The following is a 23520-nucleotide window of genomic DNA, read 5'->3' as shown; positions in this document are numbered from 1 at the left end:
CATCCCATTTCCACTTCTCCTCCCTCCTATCTCTCCATGCCCCATGTTGGGTCGGCTAGTTACCGTGCCCTGCCCACACCGCACCTGCCTTCCCTTTTTCCCTCTCCCTCTCGTTGGCAGGTGGACCCCGGTCGTTAGGCCCATCATCTACCTTGGGCGAGCGATGAGAATACCGTGTCGTTGCCTAAACTGCTTGGCCCCATCGCCACCGCCTTGCTCTAGCAAAAGGATAAGCTCACAGAAGAAAATATCTCGCCGCCAGACCCAACATGGTCGGCCTAGAAATGGGCCCGACCTTTACCGCTCTGACCTCAGACTGTCCCCCACTAGCTCCATCTCGTGCTGCAACACTCCATCTCCCACACCTTTTCTCCATTCCCCTTCTCCTTCTTCCTCAGTTTTTGTTTCCCCCAAATCGGGAGCCACCGGCACCATTGGAGCCGCCTCCATCCTTCTCCCCCTCTACTACACCATTGACCGATTGGGTTAGCTAGTGAGAACCTAAGCTCCTCCTCTTACTTTTGCTTTAGCTAGTTAGTCGTTTAGGACCCTATGTCATGTTGTCACTGTGCACCGTGCCTCATCGAGCCATCATGGCTGTTGGCAAGGCTTGGTCGAGCACTAGAGTACCCTGTTGCACTCACCACTCACCCACGAACACTCACGCGTAGCTAGATCAGATAGATAGGGCCACTAGGGCCATTTCCACTACATGGTGCCATCGCGGAACCTTTGTTGAGCCACCACTGTCACCTTAGGCACCTGCTGTCACTGACGAGGGCACCACCAGCTGCAGCATGGTCTTCCGAGCACCATCCACCATTCACCCATCACCACTGAGGCCTGACGTCATCGATGTGACCTGCTCTAGCGAGATCAGTGCCTCCCTCCTCTGTTCCATCACCGGCATGGCCATCTCGGTTGCCACCGTCTCCCCTCTCCCCTTCCTTCTCTCTCTATCTTGTGGGGCCAGATGGCAATGGTGTTGCTGTTACCGTCCCATCCCATCCATTCTTTTCCCTCCATCTTTCTATCTCTACCATGTGGGCCCATGGCCGTGATGTCACTGGCACCACCTGTCATACGTGCACACACACCACACGCACACCGCTGGGTGCAATTAGGAAAAATGCTAGGTATACCTAGTTAGTGTAAATAGAAGGCTATAAATCCACTTTCCTTGCTTAGAAAAATTCCCAGAAAATTTATAAATAAACTAGATGCATTAGGGAGTTTAACGATATAGTTTTCACCTAATTCCATGCATCAAAAAATAAATATAAAATTCCATCTAGATAAATAGCTATAGGATAAACTTATAAAATGCCTATCTTTTGCATCCTAGCTCCTTTTTAGGTGAAACCACTTCTAAAATTCACATAAAATCTAGCTCTATGCATTCATCCTAGTGCCACCATATTGCTCTATGTTTGCTTTTCCTTTTCTTTTGTGTTGGCGGTAGTCTTATTTGAAAGCTATGTCGACAGACGACAGCGACTACCGGGAAAGCAAAGACCCTAACTATGCCATCGTGCCGAAAGAAGTCAACAGTGAAGGCATGTCCTAGCTCCTCTCAGCTTCTACCATCTTACTTAACTATCCATAAATAAATAACTTGATTAATTACTATCCTAAAATATGAGCTTAGTTTTGTGAAATGAATAATGATGATTTAAGATAAAGAGTTATCTTGTTATTTTATGAGCTCCGTGACACTAGATAACTTAAGGATAACAATTACTAGAACATAAAACTTTATAAACCTAAAACCAAACATCCAACAGAGGGCGAGCGGGGATAACTTATGTGGAATAAGATATCTTGGTGGGAATGCCTGGATAGGGTTCTCGAGGAGATGCTTGCTTCGGTCACATAAGGACCGGTTCGTAGTCCCTCTCGCCTAGTGTGATGTTACATACAATGACATGTCTATATCGGTAGACTAGATCTCACACCCCACTGGGTAGAAGTATAATTTCTATTAGGAGGGCAGTGTCAGAAATGGAATATCAAGAGCAAACATGGATGCTATGTGATCTTCTATGGTCTACTTAGCATGGATGCTAAGTGATCTTCCATGTTAAGCCCCTTGATTTTGGTTGTGTTCAAGCCCATGACTATTATTGATTATTGTGATGACTAGGTATCATCATGTTGGGATGATTTGGAATCATCCTGATTTTGTGTTTCCAACCCCTAAGAAGTCATGGTAGAGTTATATGGAAGTCTAGGGTAGCACTCAAGTGGGTACGAGGTCTCATTAGGTCTATTTCATCCACTTATCATGGAGGGGATAGCGCCTATCATGTGGGGAAATGTGTACACCTCTACAGAGTTACTTAAATGTATTCGAATAGCCACATCCTTGGAATGGGTAGATGCTAGGATGGGATACTTTTATGTGTAATGAAACTGGTAACTAAAATGATACGACACAAATCCAGGAACTAGCTAGGATAGTAATGCCCCACTAGGACCCAACCCTTAATTATAACCACCACCATACCTCTATTTCCACCCAATGGTTAGGGCTTGCTGAGTATGTAAGTACTCACCCATTGTTGATCCACACAGACTTTGGCACTAAACAAGACCAAGGTTATGATGAGGAAGCGCACCACGAAGATTAGGAGTTATGCGATGAGTCCAAACGTAGGAGATGACATCTAAGCTAGGGTTTTAGTCATGCTCGAGCTTGCTTGTGGAATAGGTTATCACTACGCAGTATAATACCATGTATTAGAGACCACCATGAACAAGTGCCGCCCCGTGGCAGTACTTTTCTGCTAGCTCTATAAGCCTACAACTGTGCTATTCAGGCTATAGTTGTAAGACCATTCTAGATATTAATAAAGCTCAAAATCTTTCTTTGTAGCTATGTACCAATTTTGTTGATTTTTGCGCACTTGTGTGTGATCCTGGTGAAAGTACAGATGCACCTAGGACTCTAAAAAATGAGGGGTCGATAGCTTGTTGAAGCCAGTTAGAGTAAGTTGCCACCGCCTTCCATAACCCGATCGGAAAGCCAGGATGGAAGTGATCGGGTGGCAATTATATATCCAATCAAGGGGTCTAGTTTGGATCTACCTAGAGTAGAGGGTGGCCTCAAGATCGCTCTCTTGGGCAAGCTTGCTGAAGACATCACGTCTGTAGTAGTTGAGATGTTGGGCAAGAGCTCAACATCCATAGCTTCCTCCAATCTAGCGAAGAACGCATAGATCGGGGTAGGATGCTCCTCCTCCTCCATGGGTAGTTTGGGTTCTCACAGATGCAAGTCCCCAAACTAGTCAGTGATGAAGTCAAGGCTACAAAACGTGATCTTCTCACCTGGTGGCATCCTCTTTGCGACATCGTTGATGTTGATGATGATTCCCATCTGAAACATGATATTAATCTGAATGTGAAAGGCCCCTACCTGGCATGCCAACTGTCGGATTGTTTAGCTCTAGCAATGCCTAGCAACGTGATCGTGTAGATTGATCTAGATGGTCGCACACGAGACACAGAGATTTATACTGGTTTAGGTTGCTAGGAAGAGAGTAAAAGCCATATGTCTAGTTGCTACTTCTTCTTGTATTCATATGCTCTGTTACAGGGGCTGTTGCTCCTAGCTATGAGGTAGATTGGAATAAGGCGATGGTGTCATGGTGGACGTGATGATCATGGGGTCCTTACTCCTCCTTATATAGGCAGAGGGGTAGGGTTAGAGCGAAGGTGATAGGTACAACAAATTGGATTCTGAGTTTGTTACAACAAATCACTTCTATACTACCATAGCTATGATGATGATGGATATCCTTGATACGTCATGATGTCCAAGTTGGTAGTTGCGCCTAGTCCTCGTAGGCTTCCTCCTCGATCGTCCTCCATTTGATGGGCTAGATATATGGTCGGTGAGGGTACCCTAGGCTCATATCTCATATGCTGGATTGATATGGTGAAACTCTGTCAATGGCTTGCTGTCGATGTATGAAATATTAATTGTTATTTAATTGCCAGGTTATGATCTTAAATTACTTTTCTGATGAAATGATGTTCTGCATGTTGTAGAACCAGGACAGGCCACGTGATCAAATAAAAATGCAACATGTGGGCAGTGCATGACACGTGAAATATCTAGGACACGACACAGGGGTTATTAAAAATCTAAGACATGGAAGGAAGTCATCAAGCCATATGGCCAAGTAAAAATACGAAACGTGGACAGACAACACTGTGACACGTGGTCGAATAAGAAACGACCACGCAGACCAATAAGAATGACTATAGTCCAATGAAGAAGTGACACGTGATCCAACCGCAACATGAAATGTGTGCCAATAAAAAACTGACAAGTGGAAAAACAAGGACCAGACACGTGGTCCAGTAAGAACCTAAAACGTGCATGAACCAGAGATGGCTACATTATCCAATAAGAAGGTGACACATGACCCGAATCATCTCCAATGCAACCAGCTATAGCATGTACACGTGGAAAGCATCTCCAACGAAAACACCCACCAACGTGGCTGCCCCTGCTACGCATGCAAAAATAGTTCTATTACGGTCAGTTTTTCATCACAGATCAAATCACTTCTATGACGAATTTTTTGAATTCATCATACATGTACAAATGTGACGCCTCATTTTTGACAAACGATTTTTTTTCATAAATTCATCATAAAACTTGAATTATGATGAACTTGGCTTCGTTTGTGATGAAAGCCATTCATCATATAAGTGCAGATTTCTACTAGTGTGACCATGGATGGAGAAATGACCAAAATCAAATATCTCGAAAGATATAAAACATTGCAATTAATAACTTTTTGATTTGAAATAATTTATGGTTCAAAAAATTGGTCTCACATATTGGAATTCAAAATTTTCAAACAACCTTGGATGGAGAAATGACAAAAATCAAAGTTGTAGATTTCAAAGAGTTATATAGCTTTGTAGTTGATAACTATTTCTTTTGAAATCATTTATCCATGAAAAATTATGTTTGAATTTGTTATATTTGAAATTTAAAATTTTCAAATGATCTCGTATTGAGAAACGACCAAAATCAAAGTTGTACTACTCGATGATATCAACAACTTTGCAGTTGAAAAACTTTTTGTTTGCATTCATTTTGGGGTCCCAAATACCCATTTTAAAATCTAGAAAAGTTAATAGAAGGGGAATGTGTATGCCTTGTGGACACAACTATTTTTGGGTGGAGTGATTAGAGGAGTTATGTGTGTGGCCACAGGTCTCAAGTTTAAATTCCTGCTGGCAAGCAAGACACAAAAAATCATTTGTGTGGCTGCCTGATGAGTCCTCGGATTAAAGATTTTTTGCTATTTTTTGGACTGATTTATGATTTTTTTGATGATTTCTACATGACTTATAAAAATTAATTTGTAGAGGCGGCTATTGTTGCCAACCACCTCTTAAAATACGTTTTCTAATTGTGGTTAGGCAGCCGTCTGTACAAAACGCTAATTTCTAGCAACGTAAGCTTACAGGTGACCCAACCGCCTCTATATAGAACATCTACATCCACCACAAAAAACTAGCTACGGTGGTGTGACATTACATTTATACAACCAAACAACACCCATGTTTCTAATAATTAGCTGCCTGTCGTACTGGCCTATTTGGTTTAGACCTTGGGAAAACGAGCCAGGTAGCAATCCCTCATCTTGAATACCATAAATTATACATCTTCCTTGCCATCGATGCTCGAGTAGGCGAAGTACGGGTACACATTCACCAGCAGTGGTGCGCTCTTCACCGACAGGTACGAGGCAATCAGAGCATCACGGGTGTGGCCACCTTAAGAGAACATGCACTGCTGGGAAGACAGGTGTGACATGCCGAGCATGCTCGTGGCCACGATAGTTGTGACAGGGAGGACAGAGGACGGACTTGAGGTTCTCCAAGGTCGGGAGCACCTGACGTAGATGCGGACCGATCTTCGATAGGTACGGTAAGTTTGATTCGTGAAAAACTCGACGTTCACGATCTAGGCTCCGAATCAAGATTGATTTGGATCTTCATAATCATTACATCGTTGCTCCATTGGTTATCAACCATACACAACGCAATTCACCTTGTCGAGAAGGCTTTTCTGCAAGGTAATCGAGAACACAAGGAAGAACAGGATGCACGTAGTCTGAAATTGCATGTACATATGAAGCTTATGAATATGATAAGGAGTTCAAGTATTTATTCGAAATGACTAGTCGCCACAGGAGAACAAGATCAAGAATATGAGTGATTATGGCATTGCAAGTTCAGCGAACAATGCCTGTTTCATGAGAAAAACAAGAACGCAACAAAACTCAACCCTAACGAGTGTGACGGTGGCTAATTCTAGAGTCTAGGGCGTCACCCCCTGGACGCGCCGTCTAATAGGCTCTAAGATAATACACGGCCCAACGAATCAAAAGACGGTGTCGCAGCACCCTATTAGATTCTGGACGATAACTTGTTTCCACGATTCCCGTCGACTCCGAATGAGTTTTGACGTGAAACAAAAACCATTGGTTATCTTATCAAATTATCTTTTCCATGCATATGTGGATCGTTAAAAACCGAGTTATATGCGCCCTAGGCGTCAATTTTATCCGGGACGGCTCCTGGATTCCGAGGTGGACTTGAACTTGATTTGGGCCTCCACCTTGGTAACTCAAACCAGATAAGCTTTGGGCCTCCTTCTCATTTTAGATACCCTTGCTGATCTCCTCGGTCTCCATGTAAGTCTCCAAGCATGGTCGTATGCATGGAGCTCATGTCCTCATCATCACCTGTGTCACAAGGTCCATCAGGATAACCTTGTTGTCAGCGTTGATGTACCAAAACTAGACGGTGCTGCCAAAGGGCTCCAGTTTTGGTGGCCACCACGACCCAGCAAAGGACGGTTCAAACACGAGGTGCAGGTTACGCAACAAGCCAGGCTCAAATAGATGTTGGATGACTTTGGATCTAAGAGGAGTTGGAATGGATTGGATTGGATGATGGGGCCAATTTATTTGAATGGGATTGGATGAGAGCTTAATTTTGATTGAATGCTGGCTGGATTGTTTTGATTGGATTTGGATGTCCATCCTATAACAGGTCTACCCCGGTCGGTAGGCTAATTCATAGTCATTCGCCCACACGTATGATCATCAAAAGGAAGCTATTCTACACTGGACATAGGATATCAGGTAATTGAACTAGTACAAATCCTTGTCGATCCCATGTGCTACCACTCTGAATCCCTACACGTGAAACACTGATCCCTAATCGATGACAATTCACGAAACAGCATTAGCTAGAGCATCACGACAAATCATACATAGCTGACATAATTAAAACCAACACAATTAGTTCATGATAGACATTATGTATTCAACCCACAATGTATAGACTTAAAAATAAAATGGTTCTCAAATTTTGATAAACTAATTTAAAGGATAACGATAGTATGGGGTGGTCTTTCAGAAACAAAGCTGCTGCAGAAATTAGAGAAAAATTTGCTCGATCTAGACCCAAATGGTACCACGCGGTGCTTGCCCGACAAATAAAGCCCACATTAGGCTGGGACAACAATATCCGTCCCAACAGCAGCCATGATCTTGTTTATCGCTTGGCAGATCCGCTTTCCAGCATTCTCAAAGGTCCCCAGTACATCTGGGTGACCAAGATTATTGAATGGCACCTGTACCTGGTAGGCTGCAGTAAGAAAACATCCTGCAGTTCTGTTGTGTCCGGCAAGAGCGCTGGAGGAGTTGGCAGCAGCATGGTGAGGCTTGCCATGGCCATCTGGGAGGATGGCGAATCCAGATGGCAGGAGGACAAAGCTTGAAGTGCTGTCGCCACCACCCATGACGGAACGAATCATGGTCTTATCAACAAAACTATACACAACTAGTGCGCATGAGACATCGATGCTTTCCTGCTGCAGGAGCAGCGTTGTGTTGTTAGCTTCGTTAGTCACCTGCAGTGTATAATATGCCACAAAAAGATATACCGGTTAGCAAGTGTTTGATGAAATGGACATATACGGTTTGTTGGCAAGTGATGATTATTACTTCACGTGGACTAACCTATAATATCATCATGGCTGATAAATAGCTATATTATTATATATGTTTTACTCAACCTTAAGTGCTTCAAGTAAATGCAAGTTAGCTTTTCTTGAAAGCAAACCAATTTCTTTTCAAACCATGGTAGAGGCAAAATGGGGGAGAAAACAAGCTGCTGGCATACTCACATTGGGGCGGAGAATAGAAACAACATTGCCACGGAGGTGGGGGAATGTGGCAACAGAGCTTAGCTCTTGCACTGCGCCAGCATGAACAAAGGTATCCCACTCGCCACGGCGTTGCCCATTGCAGAGGTAGTTGAAAACACGCTCTGGAGGCGTTCCTGGCAACCACACAGTTGTGGTGGCACTCAGCACTTTGAGGGACGATGGCTCTCCATTCATGGCACCAAAATAATTGCCTAATACCATACGCACAGCTGGCTCAACAATCTCGCTGGCAGAGCCCCTGTGGCCAGCCGACTTGGTGACAATGTTGCCCGATTCTACAGTGGCCATCGCGGATGTAGTCTTGTAGAAGATCGCCATCATCCGTTGTGCCAGCTCTAAGAGGCTCCATCTACCCAGAGCAGATATGGCGACCGCTCCTATGAGTTTACATAACAAATTAAACAAATGACTAAGCTATATATTTAGACAATTTCAATTCAAATGAAATGTGAATGCACTGAGTTTTTGTTTTAATTACCTAAGCCACCACCTCTTGGAACTTGGCTGGAATGGATAACAGCCATGTACTCACAGTGCCTCTTGAGTGCTGCAAGCCAACGGCTTGCGCCGAAGGCCTGCCCAGACCGGAACAATTGTCGAAAGATGGGTGGCACAATGGTCTCATCGTACTCCGCATGGACAATCCATGTCACCTGAAACAATTAATGCAGAAAAATATTGAGACATAAAACATATATACTCATACTTTGTAATGTCATCACAGCTTCTTATTAGCGAAAACCCTATACTATGATAGTATAAAATATAAATAAAGATATTTTCACCCATTAACAAAAACACATGCAAACAAAAGGTATGCTTATAAAATATGAATCCTACGGTATACAACATCTATAATTTCCTTCTTAAAAGGAAACCAATATTTATTTATATTATGAGAACATCAGAAATAGCAGACTTCGACATGAATTTGTATAACATATACTCAAATTTGACCTGTTGAAACGAAGTACAAATATTTGAGTGTTGTTAATTGATCAGAAAATTTAAGACGTACAATACATGTTCTTGAATCTATACCATATATACTGGGGAAGTTGTTTTATAATTTTGTGAAATTAGTTTGACGCACACTCAGGTTTCTACTGATAAATAATGAAGCTTTTATATTCTTCAATTTCCATGTGTGTCCAGAGAATTGGAAGGGATGAAAATTAAAATGAAGCTACATACAATCGAATGTTATGAAATCACAATCACCTTTGCCAAAATTTCAAACAATATATAGCTACAACTATTAAATAATAAAGCCACACACATCATGTGTGCATTCCAATGTTTTGTGTTCTCAATTCTACTAGAGTACCTGACAATAGCCATCACCCATGTCTTGAATGAGGCAACCAGAGGGCAGCAACCTGCAGCTCGTGTGCTTATTTTGGCTTCCTTCTTGTTCATGAATTCCATGGACACCATTGAAGGACACGTCCACTACATCAAAGTCCCTGTTTGCAGTCTGCTTGCTAATCCTCAGAAATTGCATGCTGCGAAGTGGCGGGCGTGGTGACTCCACCGACAGATCTACATTTATCTGCAGGAGCTCCATAAAATCATTTAAGATCATCAACCTCATGATCAACATATACATGTATACATAGATGTTGCATGAGCTCACCTCCTGAATTAGCCCATTGCCTGAAGCAAAAATGCCACTAGAGACGACGTGGTAGTCCCGTACAGCTGCTACAATTCCAGGGAACGTCTTGAACCAACGTGGCTGGAAAATACCATGCAAAGGCATTATTAAAACGCTAGCTTAGCATGCATTATTGATGGGATGTTGGTACATGTAGATGGTTGCATCAAGATTACCACGTCAGTGAGGATGCCTAAGATGTCTGAGGCTATTCCCCTAACTATGGCAGTGTCCCTGGTGGCCTCCACAACAAATGCCTGTGGGCGGATCCCATGTAGTGTTGGGAATCTCAGGCGGGTGTACTCCTGGCTGTTGAGCATGTCGCCACCGATGGTAGGCAGCCACAATGGCGGACCATTCCTTGCTAGAATCTCAAACTCATTGATAGCACATTCAGCATATGAGAGAAGTGTAACCTGGTTGTTGGTGCTACTGCTACCAACATTGCTGGACAATGGGTTCATGGAAGTAACTAATGCCAGATCCTCCGGTGTCACAGAGGGAGGAAGATCTGCCTCCTGCATGAGCTTGGAAAGATCTGCAATGGCGCGCCCGCGCATTTCGCTGAGCTTGGCATTTTCATCCAGCAGCTGCCATTTCTCTGCTGTTGGGTCGCGACATCTGCGGCATGTCAATTCTTTCAAATGCTCCTGGAGTTCCCTCTTCTTTGCAAGAAGTTCAGCATTTTGTTGCCGAAGTTTGTTGTTCTCAGTTCCACAGGACTTCACCTGCTTGTTTGAACTTAAGAATTAATACATGTAACTACTTTTCATATGACACATGAGCATGTTTAAGCAATTGTGAATGAAAATTAAGGGAACAAAACACTGTACAGCAATTTATAGTTATGAAGTTACTATAAGGCTTGTCAATGCAAGGACGCTTAATTAGATGCTTAATGGCATAGAATAGATGAAGCATATATTGAAGAGCCCGGCGTAACTCACACAATGGTACCAACCATTAAAATATGCTTAGATAGTTTAAAAAAAATAAACAGATGGCTGTTTAAGCAACGCTTGGCCACAATGTGCACATCCATTCTCTGTTTTTTCCCTTAGATCTGAAGCACAATACTCCCAAATGCACATGAAGCTCATGGGAGTATTTTCCGCCTGAGAGAGCTCCATTACCTCCACAAGAACCCTGGTTTGCGTGTTTTGTGCACCAACGTGGCAACGATTCTTTTTTTTTTTAAATGAAGCTTTTATTGAAATTAAAGACAATGACATGGAGATGGTAAAAGTTACTGACCATGATGCCATGGCAGCGAGCTAGGTACGTTATACATGCCCTTAGAGATATACCTTACTCTGAGTGCGTCGGTTTTGAAACCAAAACTTGACCTGCCTTGTTTCTATGCCAACCTTGGCAGCCAGTTCCTGACGCATTCCATCATCTGGGTGGGTACACTCTTGGAACGAACTGCATTACAAAAGAAGAGCTAAGCTCACACAATATATTATGGGTACAAAAATGTTCAGTGGTTTCATGTTTATGGCATGTGTTTGTTTTACGATTCAAGTTGTTGAAGCTGGTCCACATTGAAGCGTTTGGCACGCTTGGATGATGACCCCTTGTTGATGTTGTGTTCCTCGCCACCCATAGCCTGATCACTGTTCAAGTGATCCTCTTCTCCCATGAGAGCGTCCATATCACATTCTTTCATGTCCAATGGCAGGTAGATTAACTCATCATCTCCCATGTTGACACCGATATCCTGTTCATTATTGTTGTTCTGCTGCCCCTCATTTTCCATAGTAACCTGATAACAAGAAAAGCATAATTAAAATTGGGAAAATCAAACATTGTAGCATAAACAGTAAATATCATATTCAAACACTCTTTATGAACTATTCAAAAACTATAAAATATTTGAAAAAATCAGAGGCTAACCACCATGCCAAATTTTAACGTTTGATGTGACTGCTTTAAGAGATAGACCCATCAAGTAAAAAAAATAGTGATTAGCTCTGTCCATGAGAGAATTATCTTTCTTTCATATATATGTATGGTGTTGAATTTTGACGTACCTCAAAATACTTTTCATATCATGGTATTGGTTATTAGCTCTAAAGTATTTAATAGGTGTATATGTATCCATACGAAATAAAAAAAGTAGGAAACAAAATATATAAATTGAAGGTATATACTCTTGGTGAACTATGTATGCAACACATATATAGAGTATGGTGTAAGATAATTACTTCGGATCAGTAGTAACATATATGGATAGAATGATAGATTGTCAATAATTTGAAAGCACAAGACAACCTTGGAGTCAGTGAACTGATAAATGGACTGACACATGACATGGAACAAACTCTTTAGACAGACGACATGGTGTGCCTATGATTTTGAGGAACGCTAGAACAGGAGACTGTAATGCAAAATTTTCATGTGAAGGCACCTGGAAAAGCAAAGTAATATAAGATAAAAAACCTAAAGAAGGAAGAATTCAGTCACTAGTATCAATCAATAAGTTTTCCTTTTCTCATAACTTTTTTGTTGTTTCAAAATCTTTTGGATGTGGAGGTGAACCTAATGCCTATGCTTATGGACCAACAAAAACTAACATTAGAAATAAACCGCAAGCTTTGCAAACCCTTGACCAATAATAAATTTTACATAGTACTCTTTTTCATATAGCGCCAATTCAAGACCCTGGGCAGTATATATATAAATATATGGATTTTTTAGCACAGTTATTCCGTAGTAACTGGGTAATGCTTAAGGTTGATAACACAGACTATTAGGAAAATCTTTGCTGATTGAAGAATGTCAGTGTTACTGAAACATGTATTGCTCGTATCCTTATACTGTTAACATCTACTGCAACACGGAAATACATCAGGCCGGTGCTGTAGAGTGTCGTGAATTCTACAAGTTCTGAAGAATGTTGTGTCTATTGTTAGTCTCTAGAAAGACCATCTACAGGATACTTTCCAAGTGCGTGTATAACAATTTAGGAAACTGACTGGTCCTAGGATCTGAGTTGAATGTTAATGCATTCAACTGAGGACGAGTGGATCTGAGGTGGAGTCCAGTATGTTTCATGATGCCAAGTCGTTGGTAACAATTGCGCAATAGGATCTCCCAGAGGAGATTGTGTGTTGTCATGTTCAGAGAGATAGGGCAATAGGATGTCCCATGAATTGAACTTGCTCGTCTAGAAAAATAAGCCCGTGCATTGTGCAATATGGCGTACACGTGGACCTTGATGTACTCACGGACTTTTTCTTCCCATAGTTATTAAAGACATCTCTCTTCACACGCAAGAAAATAGAGCAACTAGTTGCATTGCATAGCTCTCTTCCCATGAAATTAGAGATCTACGATTAGATGAAATCATGGACGTACTTCTAAAAGATGCAAAGAGATACTTAGAATTTTCTCCAGGTAAGTATACCTTTGATTCCAGGAGTTGTCCTCAGCACACTAGAATGATTTAGAACTGCTGCAGAGAGGTGGGATCTCCAGCACGGGCCCCAATTCGAACTTGGTGACCGAATAACTTGAGCCTTGATTCCCAAAAAAAAAAAAGAATAACTTGAGCCTTGGGGTTTTATCGATGCCTATAGCTAGCTGTGTGAGTGGTCTGAATAAAAGCTACTGAGGAATTTAAGGGTCTCTAAGGGCACAAACAAACAACAGTTAGATAGAGGTGAGACTAAACCAGAAGACTTGACTGGTCAAAGCATGCAGGAAGGAATAAATGCACAGCTAATATATTTCGTACACATTAATTAATTTACACTGCTAAATAATGCAATCTAGAGAGATTTGTACATTTATTTCCGGCATCTGAAATATTGTGTACACTTATCTCTTCGTCAATTCCAGCACGGCATGCTCCATTTCATGAGTGTCTGAAATATTGTGTACACTTATCTCTTCGTCAATTCCAGCACGGCATGCTCCATTTCATGAGTGTCACAAGTAGCACTAGTTTGCAACATTTATTTCGTATCATAGTGAAATATGATTTTTTGGGGTAATGTTTAATCGCATTCAAGCCATGCTCCCATTTTTCCTTGAGTGCTTAAATATAACTGGTATTTGAATCTACTAAATTTATAACTACAAAAATGAAAAATAAATATTTGCTAAGATTTGCTTTGTTCATATTGGAGAACCATTGTCTATTTTGGCATTTTTGTGCTAATTAAAAATGTGCTAGAATAAGTTCCCTTTTACCTTACACTACTACAACGGCCTTTTTTGGGGCGGTCGGCGACTCTGTAGGGACCATTTCAAATTTAGGCTAAAAAATAGCAAAATAATTTTTTAATCCCCGGAGACTCACCAGGCCACCGCACACACACGCGCAGACTGCTCCACAAGCCACGCATTTTTGGCCGCGGAGCTCGAATCCGTGACCTCAACCTTCACAAGCCTCTCCCTTTGCCACTCCATGCATTTTAAAATGAATATTTGAGATAATAAACGAATTCAAGAGAAAAAATTGTCAACTACAAAGTTTTATAACTTTTTGAGATCTACAACTTTGCTTTTGATCATTTCCCCATCCAAGGTAGTTTGAAGACTATGAATTTCAAATTTGAAAAATTTAAGCATAATTTTTCATGTACAGATGATTTCAAACGAAAAAGTTTTTAACTACACAGTTTTATAATTTTTTGAAATCTACAACTCTTATAACTTCAAACGTAATTTTGCATAGATATATGATTTGAAATAAAAACATTGCCAACTACAAATTTCTATAACTTTTTTAGATCTACAACTTTCGTTTTGGTCATTTCTCTATCTAAAGTCATTTGAAAAATTAGAATTTCAAATGTGAGAACTTCAAACATAATTTTCCATGGATAGATGATTTCAAATAAAAAAGTTATCAACTACAAAGTTGTGGGGGTCGTCGCTCACACCACCGTGAGGCCCCAGGAGCGCACTCATTGTAACACCCTAGTATTAAGCATTGCATTTGACACTTGCATTTCATCAGCACAAGCATCATCCAAGCATTCATGAATATGAGCATATGGAATTTCATCTTATTCTTAACATATTATCACATGTGATGTTGATTATATACATGCTTATGCTTGTGATCATGCATGACCAATGCAAGAGATGGTTGTTGTGGGGGTATTAACCCCTATACCCTTACGGCTAGGCTTGGGCCGGCCCGGATCAGGGGGTCTAGTCCATTAGAAGATGACGCGCGGCCCGGTCAATCTGTTCGGAATCCCGCGCAAGGAATCAAGGCAGATTTGGAGGTCAAGCAAGATCCTGGTCGGTTAGAATAGGAATCCTTATCCGGCTACCTATGGCAATTGTAACTGGCTAGGATTAGTTTCCAGATCTGTAACCCTGCCCTCCGGACTATATAAGGCGGGCAGGGGACCCCTCTAAAAAACATCTCTCATTGATATACAACAATACAATCAGACGTAGGACGTAGGTATTACGCCTTTACGGCGGCCGAACCTGGATAAAACCTCGTGTCTGTCTTGCGTCACCATCTTGTTTGTAGCTTGCGCAACTATCTGCCGACAATCTACTACCTTGGGCATACCCCTAGGTAGACTGCCGACCATATTTCATCGACAGTGGCGCGCTAGGTAGGGGGTGTGCATACTGCTCTCCAAGCGAACAAGATGGTCATCATCCCCGGCTCCATGGCTACGCCGAACGGCCTCACGTTCACCATCGGCCAGATCACTTGGACCACTGGCTCCGATGACTTCATCGCCATGACCACGGAGGAGGCACGGATTCAATCTGCGTCGACCACTGCTTCACCTGCATCGGCTACGGCTCCGACCATGGTGGATCTGGCTCCAGCCACGCTCGCATCGTCTTCAGCCACATCAACAACCCATCGTCCGCTTCCTCGCTACAAAGGGAAGCAGATCAACAACACCGACCTACTCGACTCCATCGATCGGGTCGGCACCAAACTCGCTGAAACCCTAGCTCTGGTAAGTTCAATTCAAAGTCAACCTAATGAGCAGGTAATCGCTACCGACAACAGATCTACTCGACCAGCTCGGGCCAGTCATCCTGCACGACTCGGTACGGATCTCGTGGTCACATCTACTCCTGAAGGGCGCTCCGCTCGTCGCCGGCCAGCCTCCGCGACGGGTCTCCAGCTCTTCGAGTACGAAGCCTCGATGGAGAACTACCAAGCCCAGCCCTATGGCCTGCGCAACTTTGTCAACATGGTCTGGATTGAGGATTATCAAGAAGGATTCGTCCACACAGTTCAAGAGGGTGGCTCTAGCTCCTCGTCTAGCGTCGCATCTAATGCCTCCGTCCACACCGAGCTCTAGCATCATGACAATGAAGGCGTTGAATACGATCTGGATATCCTAGACCACGCCCTGGGGTTCCCACAATTTCCGTCTTTCCCACCAAGGCGAGGGGACTTGATCAATGTTGTCAGTAATGACGAACCACCGGCAGTTGGCAAAACAGAATGAGAAAGGCTGGCACACGAAGCACGCAATATTGACCGGTTTAATCACCGACAAATCGAAGCCAAGGCAGAAGAGGAGGCACGATGCATAAGGGTCCAACCACATGACCTTAACAATGCCTTCGATAGGGTGGGGACAAACAGGTCTTCAGGACTCCAAGCGCCAACGTAGCTATCGCTATGGTGACAATGCAACGACTACCCAATACCCTAGAAACCCAGGCAGTTCGCGATGATATACAAGCTTACATGACGGCTGCTATGGCCCAGACCGCAGAGATTGTAAATCAAGCCCGGGCTCCATCCATCTTAGTCGAGTCAAGCCACAGCCGCCAGTACTCAAGTCGCTCACAGCCACCCAACCAACGTGGCTCGCGCAATGATGACCCCTCAGACAACCGTCAAGGCAGAAACGGTGGCCATGATGGTGGTCGGGACAATAACCGCCGCAACTACCGGGACGACAACCACCATGCCAACCGTGACAATCGCCGTGATAATCGTGGTCGTAGGGTTAACCAGGGTGGCAACCGGGATCGCCGCGATGGCAATAACGATTTCCGCCATTACCTCAGAGAACGCGATTTGCGCGATCGCATTAACCAGAGAGCCCACGATCGTGCATCCCACGAAAGCCATCGCCGTATGGAATACGATACTACCCACGGCCCTCCGGGTTTGAAGCAGTTTACTTCTCACCTTTGCCAAGTCATATGGCCCAAGAACTTCAATCTCGAGAAACTTTAGAAGTATGACGGCAAGGAGAACCCCGAATTATGGGTTATGCTCTATGAAACCGCGTGCAAATCAGCCATGGCTGACGAGCACATCATGTCTAATTACTTTCTAGTCATCGTCGGCCATGCAGGCCACCAATGGCTGGTCAGCTTGCTGGCGAACTACTTCGATTCATGGTAGGAGCTCAAGCAAGTTTTCATCAACAACTTCATTGCTACTTGCGAGCAACCCGGCAACAAATATGATCTACAGCGGATTCGAGATTAGAAAGATGAGCCACTGCGCGAGTACGTTCGGCGTTTCTCGAAGATGCGCATCAAGGTCCCGTCAATCTCCGACAACGAGGCAATCGAGGCTTTCATCACTGGCCTCCGCTTCCACGATGCCCTAAGGGACAAGCTCCTCCGCAAGAGACCTGAATCAGTCACAGCGCTCCTGGCCACTGCTAAGAAATATGCGGACGCCGACGATGCTAAAAAGATAATCATCGAAGAAGCAGCAAGGGTTCCACGCTCTGACCACCCCCCACACTGCGATGACTACCGCAGCAACCATGGTCGGAACGACAATTTTGACCACCGCAACTAGCGCAACGACTCCCGCGACCACCGCGACCAGCGTAATCAGCAGCATAACCGCCATGACGATTACAGGGGCAAGCGTGCTTGGGAAGACGACGGCGAGGTCAACACCATTAAAAAAGGTGGCGGATGTCATAACTATGAAGAGGACTATGCCAAAGCATTGAAAGGGCCCTGCCAGCTCCATCCCAAGTCAAACCATACCATGGAGAATCGCTGACTTCGACGGCACCTACCATGCTATCCTTGGTCGACCATCGCTCACCAAATTCATGGCCATACCTCACTATAGGTATTTGGTGCTCAAGATGCCTACCGAGAAAGGGGTTCTAACTCTCAGGGGCAACGTATACGCAGCTTATACCTGCAAGGACAATAGCTTCAAAATAGCAGAGGCTCACGACCTCTCTATTCGCATGGCTGAGACCATGCTCGACACCAAGAAGACCTTAGCCGACCACCTGGAGATCCCAGAGCTTGAGGTTCCACGCAAGAACATCAAGTCCAAGGAGCACAAGGTGATCTAGCTGGTCGACGATGATCCTAGCAAAATGGCCCTTATCGGGGCCAACCTAGATCCTAAATAGGAAGACGCGCTCGTTAGGTTCTTGAGGAGCAACGTGAGTGTGTTCGCATGGAAACCTTCTGACATGCCCGGTGTACCTCGGAACTAGATCGAGCACTCCTTGAATGTCAATGGCAAGGCCAAACCTATCAAGTAGAAGCTACGACGGTTCACTCGCGACAAAAAGGAGGCGATTAGGATAGAAGTTACACGACTTTTGGCAACCAGATTTATCAAAGAAGTGTATCATCCAGAGTGGTTAGCTAACCCGGTTCTTGTACACAAAAAGAATAATGAATGGAGAATGTGCATTGATTACACTGATCTCAACAAACACTGCCCTAAAGACAAGGTCATAGATTCAACCGCTAGTTGTGAGCTGCTTTCCTTTCTCGATTGCTACTCTAGTTATCACCAGATCGCTCTCAAAAAGGATGACCAGATTAAGACATCCTTCATCACGCCTTTCGGCACCTACTGCTACACGACCATGTCGTTCGGGCTCAAGAACACTGGGGCTACCTACCAACGCGCCATACAGGCCTGCCTCAAAGACGAGATAAAAGATGACCTCATTGAGGCTTATGTTGATGATGTAGTTGTCAAGACCAAGGAAGCACGTACCCTTGTTGATAACCTGGAACACACCTTTGCAGCCCTTAATACATTCCAATGGAAATTAAACCCAAAGAAGTGCATCTTTGGTGTTCCTTCTGGTATACTGCTTGGCAACGTCGTCAGTCATGATGGCATATGCCCTAACCCAGAGAAAGTTAAAGTTGTCTTAGACATGAAGCCACCCAAAAAGGTGAAGGATGTCTAGAAGCTTACCGAATGCATGGCTGCTCTCAGTCATTTCATATCAAGATTAGGCAAAAAAGGACTATCATTTTTCAAGCTGCTCAAAGCATCCGAGAAGTTTGAGTGGTCAGAGGAAGCAGACGCTGCCTTCACACAGTTGAAACAATTCCTTACATCACCTTTGGTCCTCACTGCTCCCAGAGAAGACGAAACCCTCCTGCTTTACATAGCGGCAACTAATTGAGTGGTCTCCACTGCCATGGTGGTGGAGCGCGATGAGCCTAGCCACGCCTACAAGGTACAATGACCAATCTATTTCATCAGTGAGGTACTCAATGAATCCAAGACTAGGTACCCACAGATTTAGAAACTGATCTACGCCATACTGATAATATCCCAAAAGTTGAAACATTACTTCGACGGATATCGTGTGGTGGTCATGACCGAGTACTCTCTAGGAGACATCATTCGCAACAAGGATGCAGACGGGCGCATCGTCAAATGGGCAATGGAGCTATGCCCTTTCTCCTTGGAATTTGTAAGCCGTACTACGATCAAGTCTCAGGCACTTGTTAATTTCATCGTTGAGTGGACAGACTTAAGCACACCTGCCTCTTAGGGGCCCAATGAGTATTGGAAGATGTACTTCGATGGCTCTCTCAACATTGACGGCGTAGGAGCAGGAGTCCTTTTCGTGTCACCATCCAAGGAGCAGCTCCGGTACATCCTCAGGATTTATTTCCCAGCATCTAATAACGTCGCTGAGTATGAAGCATGCCTACATGGTTTGCGCATTGCGATTGAGCTCGGTGTCAAACATCTCTATGTCTACAGAGACTCGGCTCTAGTCATCAACCAACTCAATAAGGACTGGGAAACGACCAGCGAAAAGATGGATGCATACTACAAATCGATTAGAAAGCTAGAAGGCAAGTTCTACGACATCGAGTACACACACGTGGTCTGGGACAAAAATCAAGCAGTAGATGCACTGTCAAAGTTAGGATTATCCCGAGCCAAAGTCCCACATGGCGTATTCGTTCAAGACCTGCTCACGCCTTCCATCGAAGAGGAAGATCCCACGGTCATCAAGCCTCTAGACCAGCCATTGGTGGCTATGGTTCCGGCCTCAAACGCCACTGAGCCGCCTCCAACCACTAATGAGCCTGACTAGAGAGTACCTTTCATCAAGTACCTGATAGATGGTAGCGGTTACACCGATCAGACAGAAAACAAATGCCTGATATGTCGCAGTAAGCAGTATCTGCTCGTCGATGGCAAATTATGGCGAAAGAACATAAAGGAGGAAATCTTGATGAAGTGTATAACCCAGGAGGATGGCAAACATCTCCTGGACCAAATCCACTCTAGCTCCTATAGTAACCACGCGGCCTCAAGAACGCTGGTTGGCAAGGCTTTCCGAGCAGGGTTCTATTGGTTGTCAGCTGTAGCCGACGCAGAGAAGCTAGTCCGCCATTGTGAGGGTTGTCAGTTCTTCGCCAAGAGAATCCACGTACCAGCATACGAGATCTAGACAATACCAGCCTCTTGGCCCTTCACATGCTAGGGACTGGATATGATCGAGCCCTTCAAACCAGCTCCTAGGAAATTTACATGTGTCTTTGTGCTGATCGACAAATTTTCTAACTGGATAGAGTACATGCCTCTGGTATAGGCATCCTCAGAAAAGGCTGTCACGTTCATCGACCAGGTCATCCACCGCTTTAGCATACCCAATAGCATCATCACTGATCTGGGTACTCAGTTCACCGAGAACGCTTTTTGGGACTTCTGCAATGAAAGGAGCATAGTAGTAAAATACGTCTCGGTGGTGCACTCTAGAGCTAATGGACAGGTCGAGTGGGCAAATGGTATGATCTTGGACGCACTTAAGAAGAGGATGTATAGAGAAAATGACAAGGCTCCTGGAAGATGGATCAAAGAGTTACCAGCCATGGTCTGGGGCCTCAGAACCCAGCCCAGTCGCAATACCAGCGTATCACCATACTTTATGGTTTACGATGCTAAGGCAGTGCTCCCAGCAGATATAGCCTTCAGATCAGCATGGGTAGAGAACTTCGATGAAGACAAGGCCAATTAGGTGTGGGAGCTAGAAGTGAATAGTGCATAAGAGAAGTGGCTTGATTCTTGCGTACGTACAACCAAATACCTTGCTATTTTGCGTAGGTACTATAACAAGAACATTAAGGAGCGGTTCTTTGTGGTTGGGGACCTAGTACTGAAGTGGAAGACGAATCAAGCTGGTGTCCACAAACTCGCAACTCCATGGGAAGGGCCCTTCATGATCAAGGAAGTTACACGACCAACGTCTTATAGGTTAGCTCACCTGGACGGTACAGACGTACCCAATTCATGGCACATCGACAAGCTTAGGCGTTTCTATGCTTAACTACTAAGATATGTACTCTTCTTGTACTTTCCATTTAATTCAATAAAGCTATTATGATTTCTCCGACCACTCTAATGTGTCACTTCGAAGTCTATTGTTATCCTAACTCAACTAGTCAAAACCGACCACCATTCCTTCCCAGGTTTTCAGAGCAGGCCCTGTCTCTGGTTCCTCCCAATGCGTGCATGGGATCTACTCACTACGCTATGGGTGATCGGTAGGTCCCCTCTGGTTTGACTTGCATGCGTCTACGTGTGCACAGGCTACGCACCTCACACTCTGACCATAGGACAAACCAGGGCCATACAAACCTGTCAGGATGACGTGTCGACTAAACTGGTACAACTAAACAGAACGCTAACATGTTCTCACTTAGTTACACCAACACGAGATCCAAGCCTAAATATGTTTTCTACAAAACAAACAAGCTTATGCTGATATACAATTACATTATTACAAGCTTGCCTAAAAAGGTCTAAGTTTACAATAACACAACTACATCTTCTTCTAACAGCTATAGCCTATCCTATTGGCTGGTCGGGGCACGCGGCACCTGCTGCTCGCTAGGCCTGACATCATGCTCGAGTCTTGGGGACTCTTGTACTGGTCGAGCTGAAGAAGATGGCCCCACCGATGCCTGGCTGGTCGAGACCGTAGGCTTTGTCAGTTGGCTTAAAACTGATGGCGCTTCCAGATGACTTGTCGATGGCGTACCCTGGACAGGTGCTAACCCACCTCCACACAGGTTAATGTCACCAATTATTTTTGTTGACAAGTCCAGCTGGGTCATCCGAAGCTCCTTAGCCTTGTCTGGATCTACCTCCTTCGGGTATCTAGCCCCCAGGCGCTTGAGATCGATCAAGGGATAGTGAGCACACACCATGCTTAGCATATGTGCGCCTATGTACTCACCCGCCTCCTTCACGAACTCCTGGAAGCATCCCCATGCCTTTCGGCATCTATCAACCAGTCCGAGCTGTGGCGTCTTTGGCATGTCCTCTATAAGCGCTGGATCGATAAGGTCGAGGACCGGCAAAATGCCCGTTGCCACTTCCTGGCACCGGTTTTTCCATGTGTCCCAATCCTTGGTGATCTCTTGACACTGCGCCTTCCAGCCGTCATGATCTTTTATCATGGCCTCCAGACGCTTCTTGGCATCAACTTTTAAAACTGTAAACCGCACAAGCTATTAAAACGTCATACCACGACAAGATAAGGCAGGCAACAAAAGTGAGCAAAGGGGTTTGGAAAACTTACTTTTCAGTTCCTCTTTCATCTTGGTCGTGTGGTCTCGGAGCTATGACTGGTCATGCGCCAGTTTTCTGTTGTCCTCCTTTAGGCGATCACACTCTATGACTGCACGACTGTTCTCCTCTCGGAGACGGATCACTTCGGCTTCTAAGCCTGCACTACAGCTGTTACTACCAACAACGCAACAACACTTGTCATGCACTCATTGCAATAAAGTGACTACTTACTTGTTCTTTCCTGCTCTTTGTTACTGAGCTGGATGACCAGGTTCTGGTTCTGGGATTCTTGCTTCATCCTCTCATGGTTGGCGGCTTCAAGTTGGTGGCGCAAGTGTTCCACTTCGGCCGCCAGCTCTTTATTGCTTGCAGTGATCCCCTCAATCTGGTTGAAGCATTTCTTACGGTACCTTGCGGTCATCATTAAGTCCTGCGTGCAAAAAGCTAAGTAAGAAAGTTTGACTAGACAGCAAGATCAGGTGGTGAAGCAAAGCATACCTGGACCTCCATCACCAGTCGTTTCGCCACTCGTTATACTTTCATGGTCTCTTCGACCTCTGGGATTTCCTCATGAACAACCCATTGGTCATTCCGCTAGTGCAACACATATACATGTTGTCGCTTGTCCAGTGGATGGCCTAGGACCTCCTCTACTTTGTCCTCTTCGGCCTCTTCTTTGGGTATCGGTGCTGGTCTAGAGTTAGCAGCTTCTACGATCACTATGGCCTTCCCACGGGCTGTAGCATCGACAAACGTGCTATGTGCTATCACCTCTGGCCACTGCTCCTTGGGTTGTTCTGTTACCCTTGG

General features: G+C 44.4%; 1 protein-coding gene across 1 annotated transcript; it reads right to left on the bottom strand.

The window, feature by feature from the left end:
* Nucleotides 1-7543: 7543 nt before the first annotated feature.
* Nucleotides 7544-23220, bottom strand: LOC136495536 (homeobox-leucine zipper protein ROC6-like). Its single transcript, XM_066491442.1, has 12 exons — nucleotides 23209-23220; nucleotides 22942-23140; nucleotides 22376-22633; nucleotides 12334-12365; nucleotides 11441-11688; nucleotides 11231-11348; nucleotides 10100-10651; nucleotides 9903-10004; nucleotides 9594-9818; nucleotides 8745-8919; nucleotides 8225-8643; nucleotides 7544-7948 (listed from the first exon to the last, which is right to left on the bottom strand). The coding sequence occupies exons 1-12, from the start codon at nucleotides 23218-23220 to the stop codon at nucleotides 7544-7546; spliced, it is 2745 nt and encodes a 914-aa protein (XP_066347539.1).
* Nucleotides 23221-23520: the final 300 nt, after the last annotated feature.

Source organism: Miscanthus floridulus, chromosome 12 (genome assembly GCF_019320115.1).
Source record: "Miscanthus floridulus cultivar M001 chromosome 12, ASM1932011v1, whole genome shotgun sequence".
Lineage (NCBI taxonomy): Eukaryota > Viridiplantae > Streptophyta > Magnoliopsida > Poales > Poaceae > Miscanthus > Miscanthus floridulus.
The sequence above is the reverse complement of the archived record's forward strand: the minus strand, read 5'-3'. Positions and strand labels throughout refer to the sequence as shown.

Excerpts from the sequence above, each read along its gene's own strand:
- LOC136495536 (XM_066491442.1), bottom strand. Across the intron at positions 22,634-22,941 it reads CAAAGAGCAGGAAAGAACAA|TTTTAAAAGTTGATGCCAAG; the intron begins GTAAGTAGTCAC and ends TGCGGTTTACAG. Across the intron at positions 9,819-9,902 it reads GCAATGGGCTAATTCAGGAG|ATAAATGTAGATCTGTCGGT; the intron begins GTGAGCTCATGC and ends GAGCTCCTGCAG.